Source organism: Ursus americanus, chromosome 19, assembly GCF_024610735.1.
Source record: "Ursus americanus isolate L20-20 chromosome 19, mUrsAme1.1.p, whole genome shotgun sequence".
Taxonomy (NCBI): Eukaryota; Metazoa; Chordata; class Mammalia; order Carnivora; family Ursidae; genus Ursus; species Ursus americanus.
Window position 1 is genome coordinate 34,941,812 of NC_142145.1, and position 25,989 is coordinate 34,967,800.

Consider the following 25,989-nt stretch of genomic DNA (forward strand, 5'->3'; position numbering starts at 1 on the left):
TTTCCATATACTAATAATGAGCTATCAGAAAGAAAAATTAGATAAAAATCCCATTCACAATTGCATCCAAAAAAATACCTAGGATTAAATTTAACCAATGAGATGGAAAATTTATTTTCCAAAAACAATAAAACACTGATGAAAAAAACTGAAGATGACACAAATAAATGGAAAGATACACCATGCTGTCAGATTGGAAGAATACTGTTAAAATGTCCCTACTACCCAAAGTAATCTACAGATTCAATACAATCTCCATCAAAATACCAAAGGCATTTTCAGCAAAGTTGAACAAATAATCCTAAAATTTGTATGGAACCACAGAAGACCCCCCAAATAGCCAAAGCAATCTTGAGAAAGAAAAACAAAGCTGGAGGTATCATGCTCCCTGATTTCAAGCTATACTACAAAGCTACAGTAATCAAAACAGGATACTGGCACAAACATAGATACACAGATCAATGGAATAGAATAGAATAGAATAGAAATAAACCCATGCTTATGTGGTCAATAAATCTCTGACAAAGGAGGCAAGAATATACAATGCGGCAAAGACAGGCTCTTCAATAAATGGTGATGGGAAAAACTGGACAGCTACATGCAAAAAAATGAACCTGGACCACTTTCTTCTATCATACAGAAAAATAAGTTCAAAATGGAGTAAAGACTTGAGTATAAGACCTGAAACCACAAAATTCCTAGAAGAAAACAAGCAATAAGCTCTTTGACATCAACCTCAGCAATAGCTCTTTGGACCAGTCTCCTCAGGCGACGTTAACAAAAGCAAACATAAACAAATGGGATTATATCAAACTAAAAAGCTTTTTATACAGTGAAGGAAACCACCAACAAAGCAAAAAAGGCAACTTACTGAAAAGGGAGAAGATATTTGCAAATCATAGATCCAATAAGGGGTTAATATCCAAAATATATAAAGGACCTCCAAAGCTTCCCAAACAACCCAACTAAAAAATGAGCAGAGGACTTAGACATTTTTCCAAAGAAAACATCCAGATGGCCAACAGACACATGAAAAATGCTCACCACCACCAATCATCAGGGAAACATATCAAAACCACAGTGAGATATCACCTTACACTGGTCAGGATCAGCTGTTATCGGACAAGAAATAACATGTGCTGGTGAGGATGTGGGAAAATGGGAGCCCTTGTGCACTGTTGGTGGGAACATAAAATGGTGCACTCTGGAAAACAGTACAGGATTCCTCAAAAACTTAAAAATAGAACTACCATATGACCCAGCAATCCCACTTCTGGGTAATTCTCCAAAGAAAATGGAAACACCAATTCTAAAGAGATATATGCACCCTTATGTTTACTGCAGTTTTATTTATAATAACCAAGATATGGAAGCACCCTGAGTGCCCACTGACAGATGAACAGATAAAGACGACGTGGTATATATACACAATAGAATATTACTCAACCATAAAACAGAATGAAATCTTGCCATTTCCAAAAACATGGACGGACTGAGAGGGTATAAGGCTAAGTGAAATAAGTCCAATAGAGAAAGACAAATACCATATTATTTCACTTATATGTGGAATGTGAAAAACAAAACAAACCAAAAAAACAGACTCACGGATGCAAGAAACAAGCTGTTACCCGAGTAGGGATACCCTCAGAGGGCAGGGGAAACAGATGAAGGGAATTAAGAAGTACAAACTTCCAGTTATAAAATAAATAACTCATGGGGATGTAACGTACAGCATAGGGAATGTGGTCGATAATATTGTAATAACTTTGTACAGTGATAGACAGCTAGATTTATCCTGGGATCATTTCATAATGTATAAAACTATCGAATCATGATGATGTATACCTAATAGGATATTGTATGTCAACTATACCTCAATTTTAAAAACAAGTATTGAAGGGCACCTAGTTGCTCAGTAGGTTGAGCATCTGACTCTTGATTTTGGCTCAGGCCATGATCTCAGGGTTGTGAGATCGAGCCCCATGCTGGGCTCCAGGCCACATTCAGTGGGGAGTCAATCTATAAAAATAAATAAATAAAAAGTATTGAGTTACAAACAGAAAAGCAGTGCAAATCATATGTAAGTCAAAATTATTCAGAAAAAAAAACAAAAAATAGACAAACTGCTAGTTTATTTAGAATTACAAACAAAAATTATGAACTATCAAAGGGAAAATATCTACTGAAACAGAGGAAATTAAAAACATTCATAGGAGATTTATACATCTCTTTGCTAATCCATTTAAAATCCAAAAGAAATGAATGATTTCCTAGTAAAATATAATTTAGCAAAATTGATCCCAGTAAAGATAGGGAGTTACAGAAGATTTTCTCTTGCCGCCAGCACATGCATGCACGCACACACACACACACGCACGCACACTCTTTCTTCTCCTCCTCACACAGGCCCACACAATTCCCTAAAGGAATTCTATCAAATCATCAGAGAAAAAGGAGACAAATTTCTAAATATTTTTATAAAGCAAGAATAAAACTGATATTTAAACATAAAAAGTATTGCATACACACACAGAAAGGAAGTACAAGAACACTCAAGGCAACACTGTTTGTCATGGCAACAATACCACAAACCAACCAACATTCATTTCGAGAACAGTGGGTAAATAAATTGTCATACATTCGCCAGCAATGAAAATGAATAAACGAGAACACCACACAATAACATGGGTAGGCTTTTTGTTTTTTTTTAAGTAGGCTCCACGCCCAGTGTGGAATCCAGCACAGGGCTTGGGCTCACGACCCTAAGATCATGACCTGAGCTGAGATTAAGTCAGACACTTTGGGATGCCTGGGTGGCTCAGTTATGTGTCTGCCTTCAGTTCTCCCAGGATCGCATCCGCATCAGGCTCCCTGCTCAGCATGGAGTCTGCTTCTCCCTCTGACCCTCCCCCATCTCATGCTCTATTTTCTCTCTCTCAAATAAATAAAATCTTTTAAAAAAATGTTTAAAAAAAAAAAAAGAGTCAGATACTTCACCGACTGAGCCACCCAGGTGCCCCGACATGGGTAGGTTTAAAAAACGGTAAGCAAATGGGAAAGTGTAAAAGGGTACAAATGATATATTTCCCTTTATAAAAAGTTTGAGAGCAGACATAATTAAACAGTGTGTTGTTTAGGCATACAGACTGGGAGGAAGGAGCTAGAACAGCTGGCCTGTGACCTCTTCACTCCTTTTATAGAGGAATGCCTCTGGAGAAAGAAACAAGGCAAGTGACTTCTTCTAGTCTTTTAAGTATACCAATAACCAGGCTACCTAATAAATAGCCTAATGATATTTGCTAAAATGAGAGCTCTTGTTTCTGGAATGCCCTTACCAGGATAGGACTGGCTAAGGATCTCCTGGCCGAGGATTACCTGTAGTAAATAAATGTAGAATGTGTGGGCTCACGAGCCACGACTCTCTGAGCCATGTAGTAGAGATGTCTCACAATGGAATAGTACTCGATGGGCGGGGGGACCTGTGATCCCCACACTTGGAGACCTCGCCTATTCCGGGTCAGAGAGCACAGGTATGATGAAGAAAAGACCTAAGACAGACCCCTCGCGGCTCCCTCTGCGCCTCTATAGTCTGTATTCTTGAAAGTATTAGCATAACTAGATTAGCACAGCTAGATAACAAGATCTCTGATCTGTCAACTGATTTGATATTCTGATGTTTTGTGTTAGCTCACAGAGTAAGGGATTTTCAGGTAAAAGTGTAAAGAAAAGAAGAGTGCTGGGGGATAGTGGGATGACAGCAGGGAGGGCTACAAAGGACACTTCCGAGTTCCTGGTAATGTTCTAATTCTTAAATACATGAGGGTATCAGTCAGGATTCTCCAGAGAAAGTAAACAAATAGGATATGCATGGAGATTTATTATAAAGAATTATTGGTGGTCCAAAGGCCTGAGAACCAACAGTGTCAGTCTCAGAGGGAGTTCAAAGGTAGTAGGCAACCTTTGTCCCAGCTCATTACCATCAGGCAGAGAGAATCTGTTCTACTGAACAGATTGGATGAGGCCTGCCCACACTGGCAAGGGCAATCTTTACTCATTCTCCCAACTCAAATCTTAATCTCATCCAGAAACCCCCTCACAGACATGCCTAGAATTATCTGAGCACCTTCTGGTCCAGTCAAGTTGACACATAAAATTAACCATCCCAATAGGAATTTGTTTTATTGTTCTTTAAGTAACACATAGATGCTATATTTGATGCTAAAAGTATGGAGGAAATGCAATTCGATAAAAGGAAGATGGTGAACACAGAACAACTTTTGAAAAGGTTGATGGGAAGGGGGAGAGGGAGATGGGGAGGTAGCTTGAGAGTCAGGCAGGCTGAAGAGAAGGTACAGCCTGAAGCGGGAACTTTCCTGGGGTAGGTATCCAGGCCACTTTTCAAAATTCTCTCCCAGTTGGCTCACTAACGGGAAATTCACCTGCATTATGCAGTCTTCCCGTATACACTGACTACAAAGAATCCAGAGCTGTATTCATGCAAGCCTCTGATTGAGCAGAGTCTCAGAGATGGGCGTTCTGATCGGGGGGCTAAGGTAAAAAGGTTGTCTGTACCAGGAAAAGTCCACCTTTCACCTCCATGTAAGCCAACTGTCTTTGGTTTCTTCCTGCTCCATCTCTAGTATTCTTACATTAACCTCTCATTTAGGAGTCGTAAGAATATACTCCTCCACCAGCCACTGGCTTCCCAGGGCCATTGGGCAGTGATAACAAAACACAAAAGTCAGAGCAGATAACTGGGGAAATGAGGGTCAGCTGGAGAAGATGCCCAGAGCAAGGACACAAAGAATTGGGCCTGCTGGGTGGCTATGGGAAGCTTTAAGCTCTGATCACAAGTATCTCTGGTTTAGTGTCTTCTGATCTCTCCTAAGATTATAAAAAGATAATTCTGTTCTGTCCCTCAACTGTCACTTTTTATGACAATGACTTGTAGCAAATAGTGAATTATATGTCAGTCTGTTCACTTCTACCCAGTAAAGTCACAATGGAGCCTCTTAACTGGGAAATATCCTTCCAAGGACTCTAGCCATGCACAAGAAATTTATGAATAAAGCTGTCCATCATAACAGCATTTCTAATTGCAAAAGTTTGGAAATAATCCAAATCTGGAAAAAAAAAAAGGAGATTTCTACATTATGGTACATGCATACAGGTAGAATATTGTGTTCCTAATAAAATTAAGTTATTGAATATTTAATTTAACAAAAAAAAGGCTCTAACACATATTTACTAATAAAGATTCAGCACACGACCCTGTGTATAGACAATTATCTCCATAGTTAAAAACATACACCTGCATATACAAAAAAGGCTAGAAAAATGGACCAAAATGTTAACCATGGTTAGTAATAAAATCATGGGTGATTTTCTTCCCTGTTAGACTTATATATTCCTCAGTAAGTACATATCATTTTTGTAAGTGAAAAAAGGAAAGATTAAAAATATAAATCACTATGAATAAGACTGATCAGTTAGGTCAGACGTGGAACAATACAACCCATCTACTGGGAAAAATGTATTAAAATTTATATTTGATAAGGATCTAGTATCCAGAGTATATCAAGAACTCTTACGATTCAAGAGTGACAGAACAACCCAATTAAAAAATGGGCAAAGGATCTGAATAGACATTTCTCCACAGAAAAATAGAAAAATGGCCAATCGGCACATGGAAAGGTGTTCCACATCATTAGGCACTGGGGAAACGCCAATCACAACCAAAATGTGTACCACTTCACATCCACTGGGATGGCTATAATTTTTAAACAAGGACAATAATAAACACTGAGGAAGATGAAGAGAAATTGGAGCCCTCATTACACTGCTGGCGGGAAAGTAAAATGGCGCAGCCTCTGTGGAAAACAGTCTGGCAGTCCCTCAAACAGCTACACATCAAGTTACCATATGACCCGCAATTTACTCTTACAGAGATATAGCCAAGAGAAGTGGAAGTATGTCCACACAGAAACCCTGTACACAAATGTTCGTAGCAGCATTACTCATAGCTGCCAAAAATGGAAATAACCCAAATGTCCATCCAGTGGTGAACAGATGAAGAAAATGCAGTGTTATCAATGGAACATTAGCATGAAACGGAACAAAGTACAGATACATGCTTAAAACATGGATGAACCCTGAAAACACGTTACGTGAAAGCTAGTCACATGTTGTACGGTCCCATTTATAGGAAACGTCTAGAAAAGGCAAACCCATAGAGTAGATTCGTGGTTTGGGCGTTATGCAGTACGCGGGGCAGGGAGAAATGGAAAGTGTCTGCTGACAGGTATGAGGTTTCTTTTTGGGGTGATGAGTACATTCTGGACCATGTCCTCAAGGACAGCCTAGTTCATACCGTTATTATGGGTAAGCATGTGTATAATTGTGTCTACAGTAATAAGCTTTCCTGTGTAGTCACACACCAGAGTGGAATCAGATCTCCAGATTCTGCCCCCTTCTGGCCATGGAAGGGAACTGGGACAGTCAGGATCAGCAATAAGGAATGTGAGTGGCTACTCATAAAACGGGCTCTAACCTTCATTTAGAGTCCAGACAAGAGTCACATCAAATAAGTAACTTCAATAAGAGGGCATTTGACTTAAAACTAACCCACAGGGAACAGTTTGAACTCCAGTCAACAGGCCACAAAGTCATGATGCGTAACCCAAATCCAGGCCACCTTGATGGATGTGTCATGCGGGCTCCATGCTCACACTCTGCAGGGCTCTGTGCTTGTTCTAATACTCTTTTGCCAGCTTGAAATTCTTATTAATTTTATCTTTAAATTTCTGAGGGTTTTTTAAATTTATTTTTTAGAGAGAGTGCGAGCAAGAGCAAGCAGGGGGAGGAGCAGAGGGAGAGGGACAAGCAGACTCCATGCTGAGGGCAGAGCCCGATGTGGGGCTCGATCCCATGACACTGAGATCACAACCTGAGCCGAAATCAAGAGTCAGATACCCAACCGACTAAACTACCCAGGCGCCCCTAAACTTGTGTTTTAGAAGTGAAATCCAGTGGGACAATGGAGTGTGTGCATGAGTAGGGGAAGCAGATCCAGCACGCACGTGTGCCAACCCCTGCCCCCGTTAGCACAGGGTGCTGATAGAGGCACGGTCCACGGGGCTCGGTGAGAATCAAAATGAGCACAAGGGAGGCGTGCTCCCTTGGAACTAAGCAGAGGCACACACAGCCCTGGAGCCCTAGAGGCCTTCCGTGCAAACCAGAGCTGGCTCTGAATGCACAGAGATGGCAACCCAAGGGTCCTACCATATCCCTTCTTAACTGGGTTACTCTGCTGTACTAGCCAACCACTTATGCTGCAATGACACAGAAAAACTAGAAAGTTAAGGCAGCCCACAGTTCCTTTTCCTTTCAGCCCTTCCTTACTCATCAGTCGAAGGTAGAGTGTTAACAGAATAAACACATACCAAGAGCTGAAGTAAAAACAGAGTTCACCTTGTACAGTATTTCCACTGTTCCGGTAGGAACAAAGCCCACAGGCCTGTAGGAGCCAGGAACTGCACATTGCATAGGATTCTGCATAGAAGTTAAATGCTCTTATATTTGCGTTTTGAACTGGCATTACATAATATGAAAATGGACGGTAAAATCTATGCTAATATTTTAAAATTTCCATTTTTATTTCCTTACGATGGCATTAAATAGCAAATAAAACACCACAACGAGGCAAGAGAGGCCTCAGAGGGAAGGGAAAAGCTGTGTAGTATCTTGAACAGTCAGCAAGCGACCAAGTCTCCTCCAGCAGGGGCTCTGGCCTTTGCGTGAACACCAGCAGCACCTGAAGCTTGCAGCGTGCAAGCTGCTGCACCCACTCCCAGAGTTTCTGATTCAGGAGGTCTGGGGGTGGGCGGCCCCAGAACCTATGTTCTGTAAAGCTCCCAGGTGCTGTGGATGCTGCTACCCCACACTCAGGACCACCCATCTAGAACGCGTTCGCCTCAGCCCCTGACAAGCTGTACGACGCCATCCAGAAGGGACGTGCTGTTACCTCGTAAATGTTCAATTGCTCCACCAAGTCTAGGTCGGTTCCTTTCTTGTTCAAGTGCCGCTGGGACACGGCCGCAATGCCCAGCTCCTCCAGGCAGTCCACCACATCGTAGAAGCTGTCTTGGTCTGGCAATCCCGACAGTGTCTGAAGAAAGAACAGGACACGAGCATGTTTTAGAGGACAGTCTCAAGGCTCTCGAAGCATTTTTTTGCAGGGTAGCCAGTGGCCAGGATTCTAACTATATGGGACAAAACAAGACAAATGACCAGATTGTTCGAAAAAAAAAAAAAAAACCCTATAGCGTGGTAAGCAGAACACACCCCAAGAGCCCACTCCTGCTGTATAGGTCCTGTATAATCCCCTTGAGTCCAAGCAGGACACTCCCATCATTGAACTACATTATATGGCAAAGGTGAAGGGATTTTACAGATACTCAAATTCCAAATCAGCTGATTTTGAGTTAATCAAAGGGAAGAGTATCCTGGGTGGGCCTGACCTCATCAGGTGGGCCATTTAAAAGCAGGTTTAGGCATTTCCGGAGCTCGGAGACTAGGAGAGAGATTATCCCGCTGGCCCCGAAGAGGCAGCAAGCCACCATGAGTTCTCCAGCTGCAAGGAAATGAACTCTGCCAACAACCACGAAAGCTTGGAAGAGGCTCCCAAGCCTCAGACCAGACTCCAGTCCTGGTCGACACCTTGACTATGGCTTTGTGAGACTGAGCAGAGGACCCAGCTAGGCGGTGTCTGGAGCCTGTCCCACGGAAACTGTGAGATGATAAGTCTGTGTTGTTTTAAGCTGCTAAATTTGTGGTAATTCGTTACATGGCAATAGAAAACTAACATGCTCGCTGATTAGAAACTCCTGTTAGGAAAAGTCTACCAACAGCTGGAGTTATAACAATGCGATGAGTCCTTTTTCTTTCAATTTGGTAGCCCTTGCCCTTGGTCTATGAAGTTTAGGAAAACATGAGAAATTTCAAAGCAACAACCAAGAGAGGAAAAGATAACCCAAGAGTGGAGAAAAGCAGACTTCTTTTTGAATTCTGTGTCTCTTAAAAGAAGGATGATCTTTCAGACGGGGCTTCTGCTCAGAACTGGAGGGACCCTTGAGGTGATTTACTGCAAGCCCTTATCTCTCGAGTGGGGAGATGAGGGCTGGGGAGGGAAGGGGTTTGCCTGAGGGAACAAGAAGTTCCCGCAGACCTGGGACAGAAGCCTCCCCTCCCCTCACACACTCATGCTTCTGCACAAATTATTCTGGCCTGGAATTCCCAACACAGGTCTTTACTCCCTACTTCATTGCCTTTGCATTTCCAAGAACCCTACATACAGATTTCAAAATTATTCTGAATTCAGAAGAAAAAAAGACCAACACTGTCTTAAGAACAGTTTGAAGCACAAATTTTTCCAATGCTTCTATTTGGGGGCTAGTAATAATTAGAGAGAATGTCTCTATTCATAACCCAAATAATGGATTTTTTCCTTTCAATGCTGACTGAAGAGGACTCAAGTTACCGCTGTTGAGATCAGAAATGAATGAAAAATAACCGAGATGGGATAGCTTGATTAATGAGGGGCCCCAGCAAGGACCCAGAACGGGAGGCTGTGAACCAGACTCCGTCATAAACACGTGCTCACACCTACGGCACGGCAGCATCTCTGCATTAGCGGGACAACAGTCCCCGGAGCTGCCCCTGGCTCCCGACATGAAATGAAAGAGCATGCAGCCTTTTAAAGAATCCCATCATCCTAACAAGCCATCTTCTGGTTTTAGCGAAAACCTTGAACTCGTTAAAAGATGAGGAAAAGAAAACAGGACCCCAAAGCCTGGGCAGGGCTGGTGAATGGAGGTGCCCTGGTTTCGGCCCAAATTCCCCATTCGAGAAACCCAGATGAATTGACATTTAGTGTTGGGTTTATGGGGCACCTGGGTAGTTCAGACATTAAGTGTCTGACTTTGGCTCAGGTCATGATTCCAGGGTCCTGGGATCGAGCCCCACATCGGGCTCCCTGCTCTGCGGGGAGCCTGCTTCTCCCTCTCACACTCCCCCTTGCTTGTGTTCCCTCTCTCGCTGTCTCTCTCTGTCAAATAAGTAAAATAAAATCTTAAAATATCTCTAAGCTTTTAAAAAAATAAAAATAAAATAAAACTTCCTACTCAACTGTGTGGGGGCCACGATGAGGCACAGAGTCCTCCTCACCTCTCACTTCCCTTCCCTTCTTCTTTCCTTTTTTTCCCTGCTGAGAATCAACTGAAGTCCTTACAAAAGCTTCCAGGGGGTTAGATTCCTAGACCTAATTCCCATTGCCTTAGCAAGCCCAACCACGATAAAGGGGGCTTACTATTAATTAAACAATTAGGTCCACAGAACCGAACAGATTCAGGGAGACTTGCTCAATAATAGGTCCAGAAGCAAGGGTATTAAGAGGTCATTTGTCATTTCCGCCATGGAAATTCAGGCTGGAGCCAAGCCCACACACACCCCTTCCAGGTATGGCTGCAGGGGACATGGCCTTTTGCCACCCACACACACAGGTGCTTTTCTCCAGGTGCAGAGGAAGAGGACTATCCATCCTAGAAGCACATTCGCCTATTTTCAGCTGATTCTCTGACATGCTTAGCAAATTGTACCATGCTCCCTTTGCTCCCTGGGTCCTGTCCTCGCATTTCTACCCTGACATGTCACCGCTAAATTGCCTCCTTCTGGCAAAGGGGGCAGCTAGCCCAGAGAAGTCTGTGAGGCAAATGTCTTTTGATGCCTTCACTTTCAGACGACAGTCACGACCCACCCCCCACCTGCTTTCTCTCAGACCTCGTCCTGCCAGGGCTTGTGACACGTAAATCTTCACAGGCATCTCTCCAAGGGAGAAATTTCTGTCCTGAAGGACATTTTCTTTTCCTCTCCTGGGTTCTCACTGATTGCATCAAATATTTCTTCTAGGAAGAACCCGGTGTGGCAATGCATGCACACAAACTTTTAGAGCACCGTTACTGGTGAAATCCAAAAGCTGCAAAAAGCCAAGTCTCCTTCAATGGGAGAATCCATCGTGGTGTATCTATATTATAGACTAGGGCGCAGCAGCAGAAAGGAGCAACCATTACTGCCCTCGGTAACAGATCAGCCTCAGAGACAGTATGCTGAGTGAGAGAAGCCAGACTCAAAGGGTTACATCTATCCTGTGTGGTTCTATTCGACACTGATGACATGACAGAACTAGTCTAGACAATGGTTGTCAGGGCTAGGAAGAGGGAATCAGGAGATCACTACAAAAGGCTACCATGACAGAGATTTGGGGGAAGATGGGAATGTTCTATATGGTAACTCTGAAGGTTATGCATAGCTATCCAAGTTTTACAACTGACACAGCTGAATTTTTTCTTACAAGTTTCCGGTATGGTAATTAACAATAAGTGAAATGCAAAAGCCAAGGCGAATACTCAGCATGAATCCCATCCAGGTTACTTACCCCCCTTCCCTGAAAGCTCCAAGCCAGCCTCACAGAAACAGTAATACCTCTTGTGACTCACCCTCCCCCATCAGCCTCTTCCTATTCTACAAGGTGGTCAATATCTGAGCCCCTCAAAGCGGGGGGTTCCCACTGAGGGGATTTCAGCTGGATCAAGACAGGGCATTAGAGAACATCAGCTTGCAGGGTGAGAAATGGTTGGTTTCTGATACTCCTTCAGATCTGACAACACAGCGTCAGGAGGTAGGAGCAGGAATGGGGGGAGATTAGTCTGGATCTTGGAAACCCCCCATTAATGTCCCTGTTTAACAAAGACAGCAAACGCCAGTCTTGGAACCCTAAGCAGGCTAAAATGTAGCACCCTTGTTTTGTCATAACAATGTTCATGTTTTGAATTCCATGTTGGTAGTCCCTCTTTTATTTTGTTGAAAGAAAACTTAGAAAAGCAATATAATCGTTTCCCAGATTTCAGAGTCTGAATTTTTTCCAGACCCATATTAACACTTCAATTTATTTATTTATTTTGTTTGGGATCTCAGAACATTTACTCACTGGGGCAACAAACAGGCCTAAAATTCAACAAAGGAAAGCAAACCCAGTGTGGGTGCCAGGGGTTTACTTGACCTTTTTTTTGAGGAAAGGATGACATTTGGAGTAATGTCCATAGGACCTTCCTCAACTTTCCCTGAGCCAGAACTAATAAAAGATGAGATAGAACTGCCCTAAGGGAAAGAGTAAGCGAGGAATTCCTGGACATTAAATGCCATCTGATGCCAGGGAGAATGTGACATGCGCTGGGTCTTTGCCAGTGACTGGCAGCAAGATGCCCACACACTCCCCGCCAACACTGCTGGGACCGTCGGAACAGCCCAGCGCGGCCTCCGCCAATAGGATGGGTAGCATGACAATGGAAAACATCAGGCAAGAAAGAAAATTCCATTTTTGCTCAAGTCCACGTTTTCCAAAACAATGTCACTGACTGAAAAGGGTACGAAATAGATGACCTTAATCTTAAAAAGAAAAGAAAATTGCTTTAAAATTGCAAGGTAAAATCAACTCACAAAGACGTCTGAAAACATAAAGAGAATTCTTAGGATTATCCTACAGAGAAGTACTGCCCATTCCTCACCAGGACTGTAGAAGAATTTCCTGGGTCCTCATCAACAAATGGCATTTCATTAAAAAGCAATCCCTGCCAATGAGACCTGGGGGAAAACGCCTGTTGTTTTAGTATATATTTCTTTACATCTTACTAGATTTAATGTCCTTCATTATTCCACTGGGTTCTTTATATATCGAGGATTGGGTAACTTCCTGCTCTATTGTTTGCAAACAATCTCCCAGTTTGCCACTTGCCCTTAGCTTTTGTTTGTGGTTTTCATTTTACAAACAAGATCCATAATTTCATAGTTTCATGCAGTGAAATATTTAAAAGTCCTTCCCTTTGGATTCTTTTTGACAGGTTTGTTGATTAACATGATCTTCACCTCTACTTCCCATTTTGCTACTGTTATGTGTTACATCGAACTCTAACCTGTCTGGAATTCATTTCAGTACCTGTCAAAGGACGTATTTGTTTATTTCCATTTAGCACACCCCCGCCCCCAGTCATGAATGATGCTAAGCCGTTCCCCGCTGACTGCAGTCCTAGAGTGAGTTGTTCCGGGCGGTGAGGTCTGTTTCAGAGCTCCTCCGCTCCCATCATCTGTCTGCTGAGGAAAGAGCCAGGACCACATTGTTCTAATCCTTAGAGTTTGCACAACAGTTTAATATCTAGTGGAAATTTCTGCTCACAATGCTTTCTACTAATGTGTCTCCAGTTCATCAGGGGAAATGTTTCCCTGGTTGTACTTCATGCAGAGATTCTGAATCTTCTCTAAAGAACCTCCCATCACTGCAGCCGGTACTGTAGGCCTACGCTCAGCCGCTTGGGGAGGAAAGGCAGGTCCATGGGGCGGTTGTGGGATTCCTGGGGTCAGAGAGCCATCTGAGGGACATACCACCCCTCCAACCACAGCTTCAAGGAGAAAGTGACTCAGGTCCCGAGAGTGGGCTGTCCCAGGGCAGCGTGGGGTCAGCACCCTCTCCAGGGAGGGATCCTTAAGATGGCTGCTGCCCTCCCAGCTGGTGACCAGGAGGGATGTGTTGGGAGGGAGGGGAGCACAAGGGTGATATCACCTTCATAAAAGGAGGATGGGACCTGCCCCCAGCAGTCAGAATTCATTAAGCAGTGGAACAAGAGTACCTTCATTTCTCCTGGACTGTAAGCTATTTTCTTTCTTTTTTAAAAAAAAGATTTATTTGAGAGAGAGAGAGAGAGAGAGAAAAAAAAAAAAAACAAGCAGGGGAAGGGCAGAGGGAGAAGCAGACTGCTGGCTGAGTGCAGAGACTGATGCTGGGCTTGATCTCAGGACGCTGAGATCATGACATGAGCCAAAGGTGGATGCTTAACCGAGCCACTCAGGCGGCCCTGTAAGCTATTTTACTTGGGGAAAACTTGTGGATTTATATTCTTTTTTAAAAAATGATTTATTGGAGAGAGAGAGAGCAAGCAAGCACACATGCATGAGCAGGGGGAGGGGCAGAGGGAGAGAAAGAGAATGGGAAAGAATCTTAAGTAGACACTGTGCTGAGCATGGAGCCAGACATGGGTCTCCATCCCACGACCCTGAGATCATGACCTGAGCCGAAACCAAGAGTCAGATGCTTAACCGGCTGAGCCACCCAGGCGCCCCAAAACTTGCTAATTTATATTCTTAAGGAAAAATGTTTTTAAGGGGACATCTTGATAGGAAAAGTAATCATAAAATTCTGTCATCTCTCTGGTTTTGTTAGAAAAGACCAAAGCAGAGAAAGCACAGACACTCCCAGGCCTGCACACACATGTGCACTAGCCACGCACGCACACACACCATTTCCTCTTGCAAACAACACTGTAGCCATGGTTCCAGCCACTATCATGGGGGTCCTAGGTGACGTGGCTCTTCCTCAGAGGGCAAACTGTAGATTTTCACATTGTATGAGTTCCCTGGGGCTGCCGTAACAATGTATCACAAACTGGGCGGCTTAAACCAGCAGAAATTTATTTTCTCACAGTTTGAGAGACAAGAAGTCTGATCTCAAAGTGTAAGCGGGGCCGCAGAGAAGGAGGGTCCTTCTCTGCCTCATCTTGCACTGGCTGCTGGCAATCCTTGGCAGTCCTTGGCTAATAGATGCATCCCTCCAATGTCTGCCTCTGTCTTCACACAGCTGTCTTCCTCACGTACGTGTGCACACATTGTCTTCCCCCTGTGTGTGTGTCTTCTCCTCTTCTTCTAAGGACACCAATCATGTGGGATTACGACCCACCTTAACGACCTCATCTTACCTTGGTTGTTTCTGCAAAGACCCTATTTCCAAATAAGGTCACATTCATAGATATTCATAGGGGTGAAGACTTCAACATATCTGTTAAAGAGACATAATTCAACCCTTAACAATCATCAACCAACCTTGTTCACTAAAGTCATCGCATAAACCAGCAGCTCTGTGTCGACCCCATCTTTTTCCTCCAGGATTTCCATGATATTTGACCAGGGTTTGACTCCTAGGAGTAAAGCAAAAATCATTAGAAACAGCAAGTCAGTGCTCCTTATCCAACTCGTATCACAGTTTATCCAAAGACTTATCACCCAATGATGGCAGTCTTTCAGTCGCCAAATTTCAAAGTGTAACATTCTCCTGAGGATGGACTTGAATATGCTTCTAATTTGGCAATAATATACCACTTCATTCTCATCCACTTGAACATGTGTACTCTCTATTGTCAGCGTGGCTATCAATTTGCTTGAAAGTTCCCTTTACATTAAATATGTAATTTGAAAAAATCCATTCGTGGGCATTTCCCTCTCTGAGCATGGAAACTCTTGGTAAATACTCTCTGTATGTCCATCAGCGTGGTATGCTCTGATGTCCTGCAAGGAAAGGGGACATGGAGATCTTTACATTCACTCCAACAGTGGACTCCCAGAAATACCAGTGAAACCTCTGTCTAGCAAACATTTCAAGAACATAAGTATATTACCTCTATTCAATCCAGGCATAAATACCATTTAAGCATTAACAGGGTACAAAGAACCCACCTCACTAAGAACCTGGTCCTTTGAACCCTGTTGATGCTTAAACAGTATTTGTGCCAAAGGTGGCAGAGGACCTGGTACAAGAAGTGACTCTTAAATGGGGCTCTGCTAGTTAAGATTCAGGGGTGGTTATTCCCTGGCTCCCAGAGAGGGCGGGAAACCCATCACGTTCAGGACTGCCAAGCCAAGGCCAGGGTCACAAAGGGGATGCAAAACCTGGACACAATTTCCTACATCTGAGATAAGCATTTGAAGTGAAGTATTGCCTTGCCCTTGGCATGGCCACGTGGAGGATGAAGCTCCTTCCTGCTTTCTCTATAAAGATCTCTAGGGATAGTGTTTATTTTTGCTGCTAAGAGTAAATTCTGAAATACTGTAAAATCGGTGGCTTCTTGGCTGAGTTATGTCTGAGCTGATTTGCTGGCCTTGAGAACTAAGCTCCCCAAGGACAGCAGTGATCTCGGTCTTACTTCTTTGCTCTTAGCACAGCGTCTGGCACATAATCGGTCTGAGTAGTAAGTGGAGATGTCTGAGAGGGCATGAAATGGGTAAAGCTGGAGGTGTTCTGGGTTTTTTTTTTTTTTAAAAAGCTTTTATTCATTCATTTGAGAGAGAGAGAGACAGAGAATAAAAATAGGGGGAGCAGCAGAGGGAGAGGGAGAAGCAGACTCCCTGCTGAGCCAGGAGTCCCATGTGGCGCTTGATCCCAGGACCCGGAGATCATGACCAGAGCCAAAGGCAGATGCCCAACCATCTGAGCCACCCGGGTGCCCAGGCTGGGGCTCTTTTAAAAGAGCCAGAGGGGGGCACCTAGGTGGCTCAGTCGTTAAGCGTCTGCCTTCAGCTCAGGGCATGATCCCGGCATTCTGGGATCGAGCCCCACATCAGGCTCCTCCACTGGGAGCCTGCTTCTTCCTCTCCCACTCCCCCTGCTTGTGTTCCCTGTCTTGCTGGCTGTCTCTATCAAATAAATAGATAAAATCTTTAAAAAAAAATAAAAAATAAAAAAATAAAAATAAAAGAGCCAGAGGGCAAATGCACACAGTAAGAGAAGGAAGGGGGTCAGAAACAGGCACCTACTACGTGATGGTTAAGAACACAGACGTAGTTTGCTATAGAGGCGCACGGGCTCTCCTAGCTAGCTAACAGAAGGCCGTTTCCTTGGGCAAAACTGCCCAGCTGGTTAGAACCAGGCAAGCTTCTCTCACCCTAACTCCAAACACAAATGCCTGACCCTTTGCCTGCTAATGGCTCATGTTTACCATCAAACTATTCTGAAGTCCACACCTGTTCTTCAGCCCCCAGCAAGGCAGCTCTTCCTGCCCTCATGCAGTCAGTGTGGTGAGGAGCTCTCTAGTCTGTCAGGGCCAGTCTGAGCACCGCAAGTCCTTCTGCTGTGTGCAGGACAAGTGCAACTGGCAGTATTCCCAATCCGCACCCAACCTCAGCGCAGAACACGGGTTCTAGTGGGTTCCCCACAGATGGCTACAAGGGAGACTGCAGGAGACAGCGCTGAAGCTAAGCACTTCCAGTGGTGCTAGTGGGCCCAGAACGGCTTTCTGGTTGCATACTTTGGAGCCAAAGATGCCAAACGGCCTGGGGAAGAGAAGGGAAGTGTAGCCAGATCATCTCCTCCCTCTCACATACGGACATACTCGTGTGCACACCATTTAATCCTTTATCATGAACACATTCACACACTGGCTTCTTTTAATTGAAAAATTTAATTGAAAAATGTGTTCTTCAGATGTGGTATGTGATTACCTTTTAAGGATATCAAAGCCTGGAAACTTGCATATATTCCTACACTACTGAGATGAATGTTTACTCTCCATGGATTGTTTTGGGGCCACAAAATGGGAAACATTTTAAAGAAAGAAGGTGAAGGGGAGGAAACATTTTGGTGCAACAAAACAGCCTTGACAGGGCTCAAGCTGGCCCGTGGGAAGCACCAGCCACTCAACTCGCCCAGGAGCTGCCCCCACTGGAATGAAATGGTCCAGGGCAACCCCACCCCCACCTCCGCGTGCTCCATAAAGTGTGTGTGTGTGTGTGTGTGTGTGTGTGTGTGTGTGTGTGTGTGTGTGCGTGTGTGTGTAGGGGGGGTAGCCCTGTATAAACCATATGATCTGACCTCTTCCCGTAACAGAGAAAGAAGCTGAGCCCCAAAGTAGTGGAATGAGCAGAGGCTCGAAAATGCTTCTATGTAGGGGTGATCGTGTCAACCTCAGAGAGTCCTGGGACGTGTCAGGGAGAGAAAGCACTTTGTCTTTTTGCCTCAGCGCTCATGAAGGACCCCAGGAGACAGTAATTTCCTTAATCATGTCCTTCTGTCTCCAGCTCCACCTCCAAACACTGGCTCTGTGAGTAGAGGCTCCATGAGAGCCCGTTTTTCCTCTGATGTTTCAAGCACATCACTGGCACTGAAGTATTTACTGAATCAATGAGTTTTATATGAAAAAATACTTAGCACAGTGTCTGGTACATAACAGGCACTTGAATATCAGTAGCTGTAACTGTCATGGTGGCGGGTGGCAGTGGTGACACCCACACTCACCCAACCGGCTTCTACACACTCCAGGGCAGGTCCCCTCTTCCCACCAAACCGCAGGGCCTCGCTCTCAACCCAGAAAAAGCAAGCACACCGCAGATGACTCAATGCCTTCTCCCCCCGACTTGCCTCCTAGGTCCCTGTGGTAACTGCTCCCCCACCAAATAAAGGTTTTTAGCCCGATGCCCTGTACGTGAGGTGGTCTACCCCGCCATCAGAAGGGCAGCGTGTTCCGGGTCTTTCTACATGACTGACAAACATGCTTATCTATGCTTCGTCTATAGACAACCATGGAAACAGAGCTTAAGTTTTGTCACCTAACTCCCACCACGCTCCAGGAGCACTCCACAGATCAATATATCCTCGAGCAGGAGGCAGAGACGGGCTGGCTTCAGAGGATGGCTGGATTTGTCTTCCCTATTAATCAGGTGTGATCAACACGCTTGGGAATGAAGTCCTATCTCATTACCTCACATCCCAACGAACATGGAACTTCTTCGAAAGCAGTGCTGACCTCAAAAGCACTTGCTGACCCAGTTATGACTGAAATTTCAAAATAAGTTCCCCAGTCTGGTCACTTGCCCCACCCTCTCTCTGAGAGGCAAACCCGTAGAGTTAGTGGAAAGGGCACCTTCCAGAGGAGCAGAGCGTTCGGTTCTCAACCCGTTTCCTGCCAATCCCCATAGGGACAGTCTCAACCAAAGGGAGTCTCTGATGATGGCAAAGTGACAGAGCAAGGCCCTCTCACAGGCGCCTGTCCACACTCACGGCCCTTCCCTCTTCCTGCCACACCCTGTCCACGAAGATGGGAATGTGACCTGAAGATGGCAGGAAAGAGGTGACCCAGCAGTGTGAGCAGGCGGCTGTGATACTGCGCCACGCCCCGGACCCTGGCGCCAGTCCACCTCTCCATTCCCACCCCTGCGCAAATGTGCCACCTGCCGGGCTCAAAGGGGGCATAATTCATTTTCCTTAACTCACGGGTAGTTGTTAGTCCCTATGATGGACGTAGACCCCTCAGCTTCCATACCCGCTCCACGGCTGGCCCACTCCTGGCCAAAGGGCAAACCATCCACACTCACGGAATGCACCCTTCTGGGTAACAGCCATGCAGCCTGCACAGTCTTTCCAAAGCAAACGGGCAAATTTGTGCTGGATTCATCCACTGTAGGCGGTGCTAATTTTTGAGGACTCCTAGCTTACTTGTTGGCTTTCTTTGCTGATTATTTAAATCTGACAGTTTTCATCAAAGCCACTTTGAGGAGTCAAATTTATGGCTTATTTATACACTTGGGCACCACCGGCCATGCTCCATTGGCCCTCAGTCACCACCGGCACCTCTGTCTAGCCCTTCACCCAGCTGAGAGGGAAACGAAGAGCCGCTTCTAAACCGGCCAGGTGGAAACACAGCTGGGAGTCACGGGGCTCTCTGCAGAGCCCCGTGACATATTTAGATGTTTTAATTCCATCCTAGGGCTCGGGAACAATTTTACTAGCAGTAAAATAGGATGATGTTATATGTATGCATTATAAAATCACAGCCAAGACCACACATGTCCGCAGAGAAACGTGCTATGGAACCACGTGAGAGGCTGTGTCTGAGTTTTTCCCTCAGTGTTGCTTTTCACTCCGCTGCTAGCGCTCAGTAGCAGACAGATGGCAGTAGCTGCCAAGAAGTTAAGAAATTTTATAGGCAAAACCATCAAGTTGAGAAAACAATCCATTAGCTACTTTTTTATTTTTTTGAACAAATTGGGAAAAGATGGCCATCGTTGTGTCTTGGGAGAGACACTGAAGATAGCAGAAAGCCTCTGGCAAGGCTGTTTGGTGGGGTCTTAGATGTGGGGACCAAGCCCTGGGTTATCCCAAGATCCCTCCTCTACCCCCCGCCAACACACCCTTCATAGAATGTGAAGTCCAAGGAAGGAAACTCTAAACTCCCAACTCGATGAAGCCAAAGGAGGACCCCAAGGCTGTGAGAAGGTTTATCCCTTACATACAGCCCCCATGAGAAGGGCCCATGGGTTACCCAGAATTTAGGACAGGAAGAAAAATCCATTAACTGTCCTAAAGTAATCTCCAGAGTTGGGGAATGGAGTATGACCCCTCCAAGGACCAGTAAAAGGGTCTGCCTCACTGTCTTCCCATACACCCACCTTTGGACCTAAGCCTCATTAACTGGCCTTGGAAACACAACCCCTGGTTTCTGAGGAACTGGCCGTCTTCATTCAGGATTTTCAGATGGCCCCATAATCTGCTCTTGGCCATAAGAGATTTAAAATGTGGCACCAGATGGAAACATGCTATGGTAGAAACACACACACAGGCCTGCCCTGGTCTGAGATCCATCTTCCAGATTCATGGCTCGTGTCTACACACGAGGGTGTGTCTCTCTCACACCCCCACCCAATGCACAAGCCTAGAGTTACCTCCAGCCTGCAATCCACCATGCCTGGTGCTGACATCTGCCTGAGCATTCGTGGGAAACGTATGGGAGCTCAATTTATGGCCCTGGATGGCTTTCATTAACTTATATGAAACTGTTGAAGTAAGCAGTGAGCTACTTTCTTTCACCTTTGGATTCAGCACTGGGAGGTGGGTCTCAGAGCAATGCCGAGTCAGAGGTACAACTGGTCTGAATCAAAGAGCGCTATTTAGGCCCCTTGGTTCTGACAGTTGTATCTCGGCTGATTTGTGCATAAGTGTGTGCACAGAAACACATACATGAAACTGTAAGGAAATATACCAACGTGTTAACAATTATTTCTGTCTGGTGAGATTAGAGGTGATTTGTTATGGTCTCTTTTATACTCCCCTCCCCCCCCCCGCCAAATATTCTGAGAGTATTACTGTTATAAAAAGAAAAAAAATGTTACCAAGTTTTTGTTCTTCTTTGGGTCTTTGTGGGGAGGATAGTGGTAATAATAATGTCCTACTGGAGAACAAACCCCCAAATTTTGTTAAAAGGACAAAACCAAAAGCCCGTAACATTTCAGTTTCAGGCTTCACAATGTTACAGGGGCCACAGCATGTTACACACTAAACCAAATCCAAAGGCATTTTGTCTTCAAGTGTATGGAAGGCCTGCCTGCTGTGGGCCAGCTAGGTGCTCGGAAGCCAAGAGGAGAGCCAAAGGTCCTGCCACCCTCCAGCAGGGGGCACACTCTTCGGAAGGGTCAATGACAACAACAGAGCAGAGAAGTGAACATATGGGGTGACTGACCAGGGAAGGGGCAGTGCAGGTCAGGTGGGAGGTGGGGGGTGGCAGGTGGACGGGGACTGGATGGTGGTCAGTTGCAGGGCTTGGACCTAATTCTGTGGGAAGCCACTGACAGGGAAACAACGTGACCAAATTTGTGTTTGAGAAGAATCTTCTAATAGCAGGGGTGAGGGTAGCACTTCAGGGAAGTGAGGGATGCCAGGTGACGACAGATGGAGAGGGCCCCCAGGAGGGGGGTATGAGATGGAGGGACGGAAGGGAGCACATTTAAGGAACATCTACGGGTTAGAGCCAATAAAGCATGTGTGAGAGCGGGGCGAGAAAGGAGCCACGGTGACCGGAACGACATGGGAAAGGGGAGAAGGAGCTGGTTCTCCCGGTTGAGTGGAGGGGGCTGGGGACAGGACATAAACGTAGACCTGTCCTGGGTAAGCCCATGAGTGCTTTTCTTTGCACTGTTAAATTTTCTTTGCACATGTTCCATCCCTGATCTTTGTGTACTTACAATTCTAGAAAATATGTTGCCTGCAGCGGGGAGCCCGCTCCCAGCAGACATGTCCACCTTGATGGAATAGTGTTTGCAGACCACTTACCCCTTTTAGTGTCCACAGCAGAGACAGCCTGGATCAGAAGAGGTGCATTGGACTCGGAGTACTCCACAAAGACGAGCAGCAGCTTCAGGGCTGTCTTCACCACCAGCCGGAACTGCCCAGAAAAGAGAAAAGCGTCACGCAGCTGTGGACAGTCTGCGTGCACCTGAAGGCAGGCTGGCCCCCAGCGCTTGCTTTGGCCTGGGGACTCTTCTCCTCAAGCAACACAGATGCCTTAGCCAGATGCCTCAGAAGCAGGAATTCATATTAGCTCTACTGCACAGATCAAGAAACTGAGGCACAGACTATCCTGCCCACAGCCAGAAATAGAACCAGAATTCGAACCCAGGGCCTCTGGCCCCGGAGCTCACACCCTGTGGTCTCTCAACAAACAAGGTAGCACTTGCCACGTCGGTTGCTTAATTTTATCCACACTAGAACACTATGGTAGGAACCATCACAATTCTCGTTTTTCTGGTAAGGAAGCAGGCACAGCAAGGTAAAAGACTTGCCCAAAGTCACACCACTGAGCTGAGGCGAGCAGGAATCTGAACCGAGTCCCATCCTGCTGGGCCCAGGGCACAACATTGGTGAAGAGCCACCCATAGCCCAGGGCCCTTCCGTCACACAGGCCACCAGTTACCCACCCAGAGAAATTCCCAAGCCTCCCAGCTGAAGCTTAGCCAACCCTGGGGACTACCTGTGGGAGCCTCGGGGGGAAGGGAGGGCTCCAGGTCACCTCCTTCCACATTCCCCCAGGTGCTGCTGCCACAACTCATTACCTACAGTCTCCCTTCCCTGAGCCCCGCCTTCTAAGAACTTCCTTCTAAAGGAACTCACCCACCAACTCTCTCCTGGAAATGGGTTCCAATCATGCATCTAAGAAATAAAGAGCCTGCTCTGGGCTACCATCCCAGCCCCAGCCATTTGGTTGGCAACGCCCCAGCCCCACAGACCATAGGGGAGGGGAGTTTATCTGCATCGTGTCGTGTGTGCAGGACCCAGAACTGCATTTGGCTGGAGTGGGCTCTGCGACGTTTGCTCACTGAATGGATCAGTTAATGGCCAGTCAATGCACGACCCCTCGACTCCATCACCTTGGCTGTGCAGAATCAGCTCCAGGTTCTCCATTTGCAGCCCGAGGAAGACCCAGGGCCTCCCGGAGGCAACAGCTCACATCAAAATACTAGGGACACATGTAGATTTTACAAGGACCTCGGAGCATCGTGCGCCCCGCGGTGAATAGTGTCAACACCTCACCCGTATCATTTCCCCAAAGTCATGCAAACACCTCGACCCCCTTGCCCTTTCTCGAAACTCTGGCATACTTCCCTAGTGAACTCTCTTCTCCTTGACTCCACGTCTCTCTCCAGCCAGTGCCTTGGTTCTCAGCTCCCCCTTACAGGAAAACGTTTCAGAAGGATTGCCACACTCCCTGGCTCCACTTCCTCACTTCCCACAGACACCTCAACCCAGTCTGATAGGGCTTCGATCACCATCGTGCAAATTAAACTTCTCTTGTTAGGGTTGACAATGGCCTCCATGTTGTTAAATCCAATGGTTGCTTTTCTGCTCACCGCAACCCCCAACAGCACATGACACAACTGCTTCCTCCAAGAACAGTTTCCTGTCACCATGGCCAACCCGTCTCTGACCCGAATGGCCACTCCTTTGCTGGCTCCTTCTAGGGTACTCAAACTCTAGGTGGGGGAAGGCCTCAGAGCTCATTCCTGCATTCTTTCCTTCTCTTTCCATACACTCCCTCTAGGGGAGTCCATCCAGTCTCTTGGTTTTAAATTCTATCTGTGACTCAATGCTCACTGTTGCACCTCAGGAATGACCAAAGTCCTGGGCTCTGACACCCACCTGACCCCTGACATCACTACTTATATGCTAACAAGCACCTCAAATTCAGGTGGCCAAAAGGGAACCCTTGATCTCACATGTGCTCATTCCATCCCACCTACCATCCCAGCCTGTTCCTTCCACTCCCCATGTCATCACAAGGTCCTGCCACACACTGAGTGGCCAGTGGGGGTCACCCTGCACTTTTCTCACCCCATTCCCACAACAGATCCATCTGCGAGTGCTTGCCTTGAGAGCTGCCCTGAATCCATCCACCTCTCTGACTCCCTGTCCATCCTGGACCACTGTAAAGCCTCTTCAGTACTTCCAGACTTGTCCCTGCCTCCCCTGATGTTCATTCCCCAAGCTGTAGCCAGAGTGACCCCTGCACTCTCCACCCTCCCTTCATGGCCCACCGAGCTCAGGATGGAACCCCCTCCCACAGGCTGTCATGGTTCACCTGTCACTCCTTCTCACCCGGTGTGTTCCCACCACCTACATTTCTGCAGTCATGTGACTATGTGTTTTTAACATACCAAAGCTTGTTCATGACTCAAGGCCTTCTCAGGGGATATTCCCTGCCTAGAAACAGTCACCACAGAACAGGCCTTTTCTTATTTCCCCTCATGGGAAATGCCCTCCTAACCCCTTCATCCAAAGGGGCCCCTTGGTCACTCTCCTATCAGGGCGTTATATTCTTTTCATCCTTTATCATGATCTGAAATTGCTACATACACAGCTGACATTCCTCTACTGTCCCCAACGAAGACATAGGCACCTGGCAGCAAAGGTGTTCTCTCAGACACACCAGAAACAGCGTCTCTCCCAGAGCAGCTGACCAGTCAGGGCTGCAGGTGAGGCTTGGTCTTCAAACGCATCCCCCCTCATGTCAGTGGAGCAAGCCGTTCCCCACTCCACCCTCATCCTCAGCAAAGCTGGGGCCCCTCCACAATCACACTGAAGACAAGCGGTGCCTTGGGCTTCTGTCCTCACCATTATGTCCTTACCACCCCGAAAACGGAATTCTTTAGAGGGCTCGAAACTCTTTAGAGAGTTTTTACCTGCATAACTTGAGTCCTGCATTCAGTCCTCTGCTCTCAGACTAGGAACAGACTGAATTCCAGAGTATTTTTTTCAACCACAAGGTTGGGGGTAGAAGGGGAAGGCAAGGCATAATGAACTGTTCTATCTTTGTATGTTTAGAGCTGTAGACAGTTCTTTAAGTAAATAAAACAACCTAGCAAGCCCAGGCAACTTCCTCAGTGGGCGGACTATTATTAAGTAGATTAAGCCTTCTCAGTGCCTTCCTGGGCAAGATCCTGGCTGGTGCCCACCCCACTCCTCCCATGAGCTGGTCTCAGCGGGGGGGCTGCCCTTGTGCCCCTCTCATCAAGGTTCTTCCTGAGCATCTCTGTGGTCACAAGATCTTGGCCAACACAGTCCCAGGGACCCAGAACCCCCTAGCCATTCTCCCTCATGAGGCTAATTTTTTTTAAAAAACCCACTGTTTTCTAGCAAAGTCTTTTTTTATTGGTCTCAACATGTCTATTCATGTCTGCTTCTGCTTTGCTGTAAAGGGCTATGTTTGGAGCTCTTTTGGCATTGTATTTTTATTAAAAAAATACCAAACTCTTCTGATTCATGGTTTTAGGCTTCTATTGAGTCTAAGTTTACATTTATGTGTGTTTGGAAGCCTAACTATGTGAAATTAACAAACATGTTCGATAGCTAAAGTACTTTAGAAAAAAGAGCAGAATGTGAATTTATGGAAATGCATGATACGGATTGCAAAGCATGTCCTAACTAATCACCAAATGTGTCCAGCAGGACTCCTCCCCAGAAATACCTTATTAGCATTACTGTAGAGACTTGAAAGTAATAAAAGCACATTACTTTAAAAGGTTTCTACATCAACCCTTATTTATCCAGAAATCATTTAATTTGATGCCCACAAGTATCTGGAATGCAGTCAAAACCCTCCAAAGCCTTGGAACAGCCACAGCGGAGGCCACACACCCATTCCTCCAAGTCCAAACACGCTGCTCCTCGCAAAGCTCTGAAAAATCCACACTTGGTGCGTCTGCACTGATCTGAGACACATTCTAATAGGAACGGCTATGGAGGCCGCCAGCCCACATCCACTGGGAAGGGACAGACCACAAGCCAGCGACAGA

The 25,989-nt window shown here is 45.9% G+C and overlaps 1 protein-coding gene across 22 annotated transcripts in view; it reads right to left on the minus strand.

The window, feature by feature from the left end:
* Positions 1-25,989, minus strand: part of FHOD3 (formin homology 2 domain containing 3) — a 450,733-nt gene that overhangs the window by 149,354 nt on the left and 275,390 nt on the right. For all 22 annotated transcript variants that reach the window (XM_045777869.2, XM_087869863.1, XM_045777879.2 and 19 more), the window contains 3 exons: positions 21,974-22,085; positions 14,983-15,077; positions 8,024-8,167 (listed from right to left, as the gene is read on the minus strand). In XM_045777869.2, the coding sequence (XP_045633825.2) occupies positions 8,024-8,167; positions 14,983-15,077; positions 21,974-22,085 (351 nt within the window). The remainder of the gene's footprint in view (positions 1-8,023; positions 8,168-14,982; positions 15,078-21,973; positions 22,086-25,989) is intronic.